The sequence below is a fragment of the Apis mellifera genome, linkage group LG1, assembly GCF_003254395.2.
Source record: "Apis mellifera strain DH4 linkage group LG1, Amel_HAv3.1, whole genome shotgun sequence".
Taxonomy (NCBI): Eukaryota; Metazoa; Arthropoda; class Insecta; order Hymenoptera; family Apidae; genus Apis; species Apis mellifera.
This window is the reverse complement of record NC_037638.1, coordinates 14,036,445-14,048,797: the sequence shown is the minus strand read 5'-3', so window position 1 is coordinate 14,048,797 and position 12,353 is coordinate 14,036,445. Positions and strand designations below refer to the sequence as shown.

The 12,353-nt window shown below is 25.2% G+C and overlaps 1 protein-coding gene across 7 annotated transcripts; it reads right to left on the bottom strand.

The window, feature by feature from the left end:
• Positions 1 to 595: 595 nt before the first annotated feature.
• Positions 596 to 12,073, bottom strand: LOC726238 (voltage-gated potassium channel subunit beta-2). Of its 7 annotated transcripts, none has more exons than XM_026446185.1 (10): positions 11,894 to 12,073; positions 9,168 to 9,246; positions 8,174 to 8,433; positions 6,438 to 6,651; positions 5,914 to 6,041; positions 5,609 to 5,815; positions 4,155 to 4,252; positions 3,908 to 3,964; positions 3,206 to 3,415; positions 596 to 3,119 (listed from the first exon to the last, which is right to left on the bottom strand). In XM_026446185.1, the coding sequence occupies exons 2-10, from the start codon at positions 9,206 to 9,208 to the stop codon at positions 3,018 to 3,020; spliced, it is 1,317 nt and encodes a 438-aa protein (XP_026301970.1). In that variant the 5' UTR covers positions 9,209 to 9,246; positions 11,894 to 12,073; the 3' UTR covers positions 596 to 3,017. The 7 variants fall into 7 exon arrangements, with proteins under 7 accessions (XP_026301970.1, XP_026301965.1, XP_026301966.1 ...); XM_026446180.1 differs by lacking the exon at positions 11,894 to 12,073 and adding an exon at positions 10,037 to 10,867; XM_026446181.1 differs by lacking the exon at positions 11,894 to 12,073 and adding an exon at positions 10,533 to 10,841.
• Positions 12,074 to 12,353: the final 280 nt, after the last annotated feature.

Below are 12,353 nucleotides of genomic sequence, written 5' to 3'. Positions count from 1 at the left end.
CAATAGATTTCATTAAAAATAGATTTTATTCGTTCGATTTAATCACATAAAATTTTATCGATCTTCAATTATAATTGTAATTAATCAGTTTCTTGTACTTTTTTTTTTATTTATAATTAAAAGATAATAATTAATTTTATGAACAAAAATAATCAAATAACGTGTATTTAAATGGGTAACATATCAATTCATAGACTGATTATATATATATTTGTTTCTTGAAGGCTTTTAATAAAAAATATTGAATCTTATATCAATTTTTTATATATATATGTTCTACCTATCTATTTATAAAAAGCATAAATCATGTCATAAATACATCTTGAATGAATATCAACTTTGAATATGATCAATTCAAAGAATCGTTAAAAGTTAAATAATGAATGAACAATTTTGCTTTGAACATAAAGTTGATAAAAATGTTTGAAAAGTATCAAGTTTTTATCAATTTATATAAAAGATTTATCTATTTATTTTCAATTTGATTTATAATTAAATATATCATATCTTGACAATTTTTATATTGCTCTTATTTTCCAACCTCTTTCTTTACCTTTATTTTTTTTTATTTTCTTTTCTTCATTTCTATTTATTCTTTCTTATCTAGCTTTAAATCATATTTTATCAATTATTATTGATTACATTGAGATTATTGGCGCGGAACACAATTGAGGCATTTCGTGTATTTTAACGATCGTTCGCACCATAATTATTTAATTAACAACAAAATGATCGACGTTTTGGCAGTTTAATTTCTTTCTAATGATTTGAAATTCTTGAAATTGTTGGATTCTCTGAAAATTTGCATGACAGTTTTCTAATTTGTTTAATTGCCATGTTTTTGATAAATATATATGATCTCGTCTCTATACGTTTATTTAATGAATTTGTTCATATTATGAAGTTATTATATATCATTATGTTCTGATAAAAATTTGAGTGGAAAATATAAAGATTGTAATTTGCATGAAAAATCGCTAAATAATTAGCGTAATTAGTGAAAGCTTAGCTACAACTTAGCCAGCGTAATTGGCATATTTATAGCATATTCATATGCCAATGATTGATACTCGAATTTTATCAATTTTTTTCCGATAGTTAATCTCAAAGTTACTGAGACCAATCTCACCAACGAGATATGCCATATTATCTGAGTGTGTATGTAATATGTATATCTATTATATTCTACTTTAATACACACTACAGATCAAAAAATCACTAAATGTCAATGTAATTGTAGCAATTAATAATTATGAATAATACTAAAGTATTATATACTTACAATTATCAACGATCGGAACTTTCTATTATTTCATCATTTTTATATTATGTCGGAATTTGATTAAATTCATTTAAATTTAATTCAAATTTTATCCAAGTCATTTCTTTTTCCTCATCTTTTTTTCATCTTTTAATTATTATTTATTTATTTTATTTTTTCACATCCTATTCTCATTTTTATTATATATGCATGAAATGTACACAAATTTCATCTTTATAGATACTTCATTTTATCCAATTCGTGAATGATATAATTTGAAAATGACTTTATTAATTTACGAGGTTTTACGCAGTATCATGTCATTAGGACGGTTTTCATTCAAAGAATCAAATGCAAAAAAGACATTGCTCTAAGACATTGCATATAGATACATTATAAATATTCATAAGAGACAGCAGATAGTTGAACGAATCCAACGAGAGTAGAATCGAAACGTTCTTATATCACACTTCATATACGTAACAATCTACAAAATCTTTATTCCTTGTCATTATCTTTTTTTTTCCGAGTGTTATCATGTATTTTTTCTTACATGAAATTTCATATAATTTTTATGTTTATCGCTCTTCGTGCTTTCATATATCTATCTATTTATTATTTATCTATCTATTTATTTACATACTTATTTAACAACTTACCTTAAGTACGCCTATTTATTTATATATTTATTCGCCTATACCACTTACCTATCCTACATAATTTATTCGGTTAGTTAACTGGTAAAATGACTAGTTAACTAACTCGAGCTGATCTGTAATTATGAAGGGTATAGCAAGAATTATTTACGTGATATTTGATAAGAAAGGGTCGAACAAATGATTGATAGTGAAAGGAACAGTAGTGGTAAGGTTCGAATTAATACATTGAAAAATATATCAATAATATACGAGATCGTAAATTTGCCGCGTTTCATTCAACTTATTTTTGTGATGTACATATTTGATTTTTTTGAAGCATAGATAAAATGCGTGAAAGAATAAAATAAAATGATATAAAGAATTTTTTTAAAGTTTTCAAAATTTTTTTAAAGTTTTCAAAAGGAAATAACTATATTATCTTACATAATTCTAATAAAGAATCTACAATAATTTTATCTAATTTCGAATGAATACTTTGCATAGGAAATTGTGAATAGATTCATAAAGAACATTTTTCTTTAAACTTATAATCAAATAATTTTAAATCTCTTTTTCGTGTATTTAAATTCATCTATTCCAAGAAAATTGCAAAAAGGATAATTGTACAGATGTATCAAGGAATGAAAATTATGTTTGGAATTTATCTTGCAAATATTTCTCGCTAATTATTTATAATTTTAATTGCAATTGCAATTGCAATTGCAATCGTATTTATAAGTATTGTCGTTGATTCATTTTTACGTGGATATAAGTACATAATATGTACATGTATTTTCGTTTGACACGTTGAGTATGGGACAACGTGCACTAATAATTAATATTTTTTTCTTTTTCGTTTAACTTTATGTGACCTTTCTTGGCACAATTTTGTCATCTTGAATTCAATTTTAATCGATCCAATTTCATTCATCAAGATCAAATTACGTCTGAATATATGTAAATATATCTAACATTTTGTTTCATTGTATCTCGCAAAATGGTAATTTGCCGGTTAATTCTTTAGTTTGTTCTTGATCTTGACTATTAGCACCTTCGCTTTTTGGGCTACCTCCATCCTCTAAAGAGCCCCCACCACTTCCGTGAGGGCAAATTGATTGTCATCTGAGTGCCAATGTTGAAATCATCGGAGGTCGCGATGGTTTATTATCGAGAATTCTTTCAATTTCATTCATTATGTTAGCATTTAATTTCGGAATTAGCTGAAACGATGTAGCGTTTATTATCATACGTTTTGCACAATAAAATTTCAATTTGAATTTATTCAAGAATGTATTTTATGTTTTACCTGTAAACTTTGAAGACTCTCGTATAATTGATCAATATTTGATGCACCGAGAAGAAGGCACTGAACACTTTCATTTTTTAAAGACCACGCGATAGCCAATTGTCCAAAGGAACAGCCGAGTCGTTCGGCAAGTGCACATACGTCTCGTAGTTTATCTGAATATTTTCGTGTTTCGTCATCGGCTGATTTCTCTTTCCAACCATATTCCTGCTAGAACAAAAAAAAAAGAATGTATAAATAATATTTTTTATACATTATTTCTTTTAATAATGCCTAATGCTAATTATGTATATACATATTATGTGTCATATTTTTACATAATAACAAATATAAATATGAAAATAAATGTTTATTGATATTAGTAATTATTTTAGGTTTAAAAAAATTTTCAAATAATATGTTTAAAATTTGTTTAGAAAATTTGTTAATCAAAAAGGTGATTTTTTTGATGAGCAAAAATTTGATTTTAATTATATTTATTTAAAATTTTGTTATTGTTTCCGTTCAAAAATGTATTTTTTTATTATTACAAAAAATTGTAATAAATATGTTTAATATATGATTTTTATTTAAAAATCTTTTTATTATTTTTAAACTTTTGAACACTAATATATATATATATATATATATATATATATATATATGTACAAAATATATAAAATATAACAGATTATATTAATTATATTAGCTTGAAGTACGTACTTCTTTATACAAAGATTGTGTTTCGTCTTCTGTCCAACTGAATGACGAATACTTATTCTGGAAGTAAAAAATAAACGTTGCGAGAGAGAGTCGGTGGCAATAGTCATCTTTCTACATATTCTTCCATCGTCGTTAACGTGTTGTATATGTATGTATTACCTACATATATTTATTAAACCAACAGCATTCTTGCATTGTGAATTGTCAATTTTTGTACATTATAAAAAAATTATCTTTTGAACGTTACCTTATAGGAAGATCTTGAAAAAAAAGAGACACCACAATCTTCAGGTTTCGAGGAAACCATACCAATCGTTACTGTGGACCACGCCATCAGACCAACACCTAAAATAAATAATTTCTTTGGTAATTATTTGAAATAAGAAAATCCTCACTGATTTCGATGATTTTTGATGATATGTTGTATCAACATTTTGAATGAATTTTTTTTTTTTTACTGTCAATCGATTTTTAATTTTCGAAATATTTGTAAAAAAAGATTTTTATTATTACACAATTATATTTCTTTTATATCTACATATCCGCAATTGCATATGCATAAATATGTAATAACTTTTATTTTCTTATTTATTTTCTTATATTGATTTAATTATATAATTATATTACATTAATTACATTAACACATGAAATGAATGAAATTCTAAAACAATCTATTTTTTCATGGATTATAATAAGTTTAAAATATTTTAAATTCAATTTAAACGAATTTGAAGAATCTAATGAAAAATAAAATATAATAAAATAAAATTTTGGATGATTGCTATTATAATGATCAAAATTCTAATAATAAATACCAAAAATAATGCTGATATTCGTTGTAACTTTACTCATTGTAATTTCATGAGAATTATTTTATATTTGATTTTTGTAGTGCGTGAATCCGAAAAAAGGAATGTTTAAACTTGATATAAGATAGTCATCTTATTTTGATTTTAAATTATAATCCATAAGCAAATAGCTTTTTAACCAATTTATTTGTTATATATTTTGGATTCGATATTTATAGAAAATATAAAATAAGTGATGATCATGTACATTCAATCACTAATATATATATATATATATATATATATATATATATATATATATGAGAAAAATTCTATGTAATATTTATATTCTAATAATAATAATCTTTTTTTGGAAATATCTTGAAAAAACGATAGTAACATACAAAAAAAAATTGTTCAAAATGTGTTTTTAATGTCTTGTTTTTAATATCCAAAATCATTAAAAAATGAGGACTTCCTTATTTCGAATAATTATTATCTCTTTTAAAATTGTTATGTTAAAGTGATATATTTTCCATATATAGTGAATTTGCGGAATATCTTTGAAAAGTCGATTCTAGAAATCAAAACAAATACAAAAAATAAGTTTTATTTATTAAATTATAAGCAATTTACGTTCGCATCAAATGAAACGAGATATATAATATAATATATGTGAATGAATAAAATAAAATGAGAGTTTTATCTCTATCATTGTATCTTAATCAGTTTTTACCTTGTTTGATTTAACATAAAATTACTTAATAACTTAATAAAATCTCAATATTATATACTTGTTTTGATTTTTATAATTAACATTTTTATATATATATTAATCCTTTTATATATATATATATATATATTACATTATATATATAATTGAATAAATAAACATATATTCCAATATAATTACCGATTTTATTATATAATTCTGGCATATAAAGTTCTGGTTTTTCTCTATAAAATAAATGATATTCAGCTTGTTCTACGATCGGTGTGACACAATTAAATTGTCGACAATTCGTGTAAGCTTCCATAATTTCGACTGGAGTCCAACGAGACGTTCCCCAATACATTACCCATCCTTTGCTTATTACATAATTCATAGCACGTACTATCTCTGAAAAAAACAAAAGTTAAAAATATTAAATTTGCAATCATATTTTTAATTATTTAATAATATTGATATTGGCGTGTAATACGGTAATTACAACGAACCTTCCATGGGACACATTGGATCTACTTTATGAATCATTACAATATCGATATACGATAATTGTAATCTGACTAAAGATGCTTGGACTGATTCAATTATATGTTTCCGTGATAATCCACGACCTTCCGCTCTACGATCAAGTTTATAAATTATAAAATTTTACACAATTATTTACAATTTTAAAATATTAAATAATATTTGTTCAATTGTTCAATAATTTAACAAATTGACAAGCATTTTTCATTTTTAACAGATTGAACAATTGTATTTTGTTAGATGAAGCAAATCAAAGACAGATCAAATCAATTCGGTATAATAAAGGTAGAGCTATATCATTCTATTTTCTTGTATCTAATATAAATTTAAATTACTTATAACTTAATAAATAATTATTTTTATTTTTATTTTTATTTGTTTTAATTTGTATTTGTTTTAATTTCTAGAATTGATCCTCAAATGATATTCCATAACATATTAATATTTTGTGCATATTTATAACTTCAGTAATAATTTGATCGATACTTACTTCGTATTCCAATATATTTTAGTGGTAACAACGTAACTTGAACGATTCCAAGCACGACGTAATAAAATTCGTCCAAATTGAATTTCTGCTCTATGACCACTATGGGCTTCGCTTAGGTCGAACACATTTATTCCACTTTCGTAAGCTAGTGCAACTACAGCTTCTGCTGTTTCCTCATTACTGCAACCTCCCATGCCAAAAGTTGTCCATGTACCTAAAGATATAAAGCAATTTTGTTCATTCAACCGCTTTTAGTTGCCACATATAATTTAATTTTTCATTTCTAACAATTATTATGATATTTCCATGTTTTTATACACGGTTTTCAAATATCAGTTCAAAAATAGATTTTAAATCATTACACATACCTACTTACCTCTTTTTATTATCACTATTATATAATCCATGAATATGCTTAATTACAAAATTATAATTTATTATCTTTCATATATAACAATCAACTTTTTCTTTCATTCCTTTCTTTCCTTCATTACTCACCTAAGAAATCCATTCTTGAATCTTATACATAAATACATTTGTTGTATCAATGTTATCTTAAATTAAAGCTTCAAATAGCATTTTTTTATTGCATTTTCTATATACAATTTTGATATTTGATGCAGTTTCGGATACAACAATATAACAATGACAACAACAATGACAAAAATAACAATAAATATAAATATGCATATCGTTATATTCGTCTTTTTAACTACATATAATACACATTTTTATTTATTTTTTATTTATTGCATGAATTTGATTAATATCTATTCAACGAATCGAGATTATATACAATTATAAACAAAATATGTATCTATATACATATAGCTTGCATTTATTGATTATCATGAATTGTCGTTATTATTGATTTCAGTATAAAATTTATATCATTTTATAAAATAAATCAAATCATTATAGTTGATTTTTTATTTCTTTTTCTTTTTCTATATTTATTATGTTATTATTTATTATTTTTATTATGTATTTATATTTTTATTTATAATAACTAATCTGATAATAATAATGATAATAATAATAATATAATAAAATTTCTGCAATAATTATAATCGTTCATAATATATTCTTGCACTTAATTATTTATTAATTATTAATTATTTATTATTAATATATAATATAATATATATAATATATATAATATATATAATATATATATAATATATAATATTATATATAATATATATAATATATAATATATATATATATATATTATATTATATATAATATATATAATATATATATAATATATAATATATATATAATATAATATATAATATATAATATATAATATTATTATTATTATTAATTATTTATTATTTATTAATTATTTATGCATTTTTATTCAAAGTAGTTGATTTGTTGAATAGATTTTAAAAGAACATACTTACATCAAAAGCTTATATGTTTACATTAACAGATGATAAGGTTCCATCAATTCCAATGAAAATGAAAGAAATGAAAAAGAAAGAAAAAAACAAACAAAAAAGAAAATAAAAATATAAATAATAGAAACAGTAAAGAACTAAAAATATCGAAAAATTGCTGATAAATCATAGAAAAGCATTTTTCATTTTATTTTATAGCGTAAAAAAAATATTGTTAATATATTATTGGCAAGATATTATTTAAGAAAAAGATAGCATACATTAAGAATAAAGATGGGTAATTGCGATTTTGTTCGTTTCTACGAAAGTGGAGGAAAACATTCAGCGTACCTAATCCAACATTGGAAACACGTAGACCGCTTTTGCCCAAGTTGCGGTAGCGAATACCTGGCGAAGGATGCTGTAAGCGTTGCGCTTGTGCGGCAATGCAGTTAGTCAGTAGCTGTTCCTTCGTTCCAGCGGTATTACTGCAGTGTATACCAGAATCCACAGTACCACCACCGCCACCGCCACCGCCACCACCACCGGCACCACCGCTTCCGCCGTTGAATTCTTCCATGCAATCTAGACTCGCTATAGGTGCACGGCAGCTGCGCGTATAAAATATATGGAGTATTAATAGAACACGATCGATAGAATACTCGATACAACCATGTAAACATTTACAGCTAGTTCATAGCATTTTATGAAATTCATCTATGATACGCTTAAATTAAAAATTCATAGATCTATGAACATTTTCCCTTTTCATTATATACTTATATATATGATCATTACAAATCGATTTCATATTATCTTATTGTTTTTCTCATATATCGAGAATCCAATTTCGAGAAAAAAAATTTTATCATAATGAAGTAGAATTTTTAAATTCGAAGATCAAATATTTACTATTATGTTCTCACTATATATATGCGTGTGTATGCATGTATATTGAAATATAAAAGATAAATAAATAAATAATTTCGACTGTAAAAATAATATTCGTTAATTCAATAATTGTAATAATTATTTTAATGATTAATTGAGATTGTTAATTTATATTAGTTTAATTATTAGTATGTAATATTTGTCTCTTATGCTTCATAACTTTTTAAATTAATTAAAATATCAATTGTTATATTTTTAATGATCATAAGAATGATTAATTTGTTTCATGATTTTATAATTGATTTATGATATCGATATGCGGTATGCATATATATATACATACGTAATATATATATATATTATAAAATATGCATACTACACGCTAATAGAGAGAGGAAATTAATTTATGTAACTATACATATATATATACGTTATCGATCAAGAATTCACTCACCGATAAATAGTAGGTAGCGGATAGTAGTCATCGTCCTCCATGCTACTATTTGTATTCGCATTGTTATTCGTATCATTTCCTGCCGTGGATGCATTGCCAAGGTTACATAACATTAAACGAGACATTTCTTTATATCTTCAATATATTTGTATACGCATACACACACGTATACGTACGATGTAAACGCAAAATTTTTGAAGAGAATAAAAATTGCAAAAAGACGCGAAGATGAAAGATTTAATTAAGAATGATTTAATTAAACAATTTCGATTCAATTCAAATCCGATTTCGCTTATTTTTTCGAATTCGGAGACAAATGTTTTAAAATATCATTTCATAAATTCTATATTCATATTTGTTAACAAATCAATAAAATTCGTGAATCATTTCCTGATTCTAATTCTAATCTTAGTCCGGCGATTAAAAGTTTTATTTTCAGAAAGAAAAGTTTTCTCACACAATTGATAAAACTTAAATATTAAAGAGATAGAATTATTGATATTATTGATACGTCGAGAAACATTATTATATCACTGAACTGAATAGAATGGAACATTGAGCGATTCAGTTCGACGAGTCAATCTGTATTTTCGAATTACGATATATATATGTACATATATATATATATATATATCGTATCGTATATATATATCGCATTTATCGTGCGTTATGTAGGCACTAGTTTTTCTTTACTTTTAAAAAAATATTTAGGCACCACAGTAAAGAACATAAGTGTATAGATATTGTTCGCGATTAATTTCATACGTGATATTGCAACATTTTGTAAAATGTCTTTCCGGTTCGATCACAATGTTGGTCAAACACTATAACACAATGAATATTTTGTTTTAAAAGATAGACGTCGTTACCTAAAAACGAACGATGGTCGATATGAGTATCGATATGTGGTACAATTGCTGGCGTGAGAGATAGGGCAGAATAATTATTAACTCCAAATTGGATATTAACAATGTCACTAAAAATCCATTTATAGATTATTCTCTGGTCCAACTGGTAACTTCGAAAATCCAACAGATATAATTTTATAGAAAAAAACTTAACGATCTTAATCTTAATTTTTATAATAGTGATATTTTAAACTCTGGTTCCATTTTTTCTTTTTTTTTTTTTTTTTTATATTTCTGTTTAGAATTCCAATTTCAACTTTTTATCACTCTTAAATTTCAATCTTGATTTTGATATCGATCTAATTATCCGATTTGTAATTATGAAATATATGACAATTTCAAATCAATTCTCATTGCTATTCGCAGTATAAATATAAATATTCTTCATAAAAATATTTGATGCGAATAATTATCTTTATGATCCTTCGTTTTAACTGTTGTTTCAAGTCGTACTTGCCTTTCACGATGTGTCTATCAAAATACCATTTTCTTAACGATTGATCTTGTGTAACAATTTATGAAGATATAGATGACACATTTCTTGAAGAATAATAAAAAGAGGAAAATGTTAAAAAAATAAAAACACCGAAACGTAGAACAAAAAAATTTATGAAAATATTAGGATCCTATTGTAGAGACGGCGAGTGTTATGCCTCCTACGTGGTAAGCAACACTGCACAACTTCGATATACTGCGACTCCCTCCTTTACAGTAGCTACGAGCTACGAGCGTGCGTGCCTTTGCGTCTGTTCGCTACGGGCACTGTGAGACTATATGCGCGCATGCGCGCTCGTATACCGATTGCGCATCACTCGTGGCCTGTGCATCACGCCACGTTATCCCTACCGTTCTTCCTCGATTTCTAACAGGGGGTTGCGGTTGTTTTCAGAGCGCATGACGTTACCGTCGTCGCATTCAATGCATTCAGCGCATTCGCCGCATTTGCCGCATCGAGCCTCTCTTGGAATTATATCTCTTGCTCGCTTACCATTTGTCCCATATCTCACTCATTGTTTAATTCCTTATTATATTCTTATTCATTTTTTCCGACTTTGATTTCGCGCAAAATATAATTGATTCTTTGTCATCTTTTTTTTATTTGTTTTTGCTTATTAATTTGCTTATTCATTCAAAATTTAATGTTTTTATCAATAAAATCTTATTCAATATAAATATACTTTAATTATCTTATGTTTTAGTTATATAAATATACATAATGTACATCAAATTTATTTTTAAAACTTTAATAAATATGTAACATATAAATGTATAGAAATATATAACAAATCTAAATGTATGCAAAATACATATTTAAAATTAAAAATTGTGAACGTTAATGATATAAGGATTCATTGCTAGAAATTGTAACAATAATCATCTTTGCGACAACACCGCATTGCGGATTTAGCGTGGTGACGTGCAACTGACCCCTTTGAATGGTTTACAGTCACGTTGTTCGACCTACCAACCTAATATGCGCTCGACTTATTGTCGAGAATAAACAGGAAAATATCAAAGATTCATTCCTTAATATATTTCACTCTTTGTTATGTTTGTTTGATACATGTACTATATCTAAGCATTATATTTAAATATAAGGAATATTAATGTAATGCAAAAATTTATCAAATACACATACTATAAAAATTTTAATTATTTTCTATATGTTTATTATATTAAAACATATCGAATTGTTAAGATAGAAAAATATATATTTAAAGTTTATTTATGTTTTATTCGAAACAATAAAAATGCTTTTCAATCTTTTCGAATCATTTCAATCTTTCAAAAGCGTAAGACAATTATTTATTTACTTACTTATCAAAATTCCACAACGTGTTCCGACGTGTTTCTGTTCCTTGCTGAAACGAATCTGCGCCGCATAACAGTTGTGTGCTTTTCTCAATTCACAGATCGACTCTTTCGTTGAAATCGTGCCAAAGATTTCGGAAATATTGATTACAATTTTTAACTCATAACCATATTGCAATTGTGTAATTTTTTAATTATCAATAGGATTTTCGAGTTATTGACATTTTTTTCAATAAAAATCGCGATAGGATTCAAGCGAAATAATCGATTATTTTTTTTTTAATAACTTATTACAGTACTTTATTAAACATGTTAAGTTCTTAAAGATTACCTAAATATACATTTTGCGGCGAATTTCAGTACACGTCAATTTTATTTTATCAAACAACCTTGATATCAGTTCGATGTGTAATTATCGAAACTTTTATAATTTCCTTATTCCGATAATCAATTATCATGGTGTTTT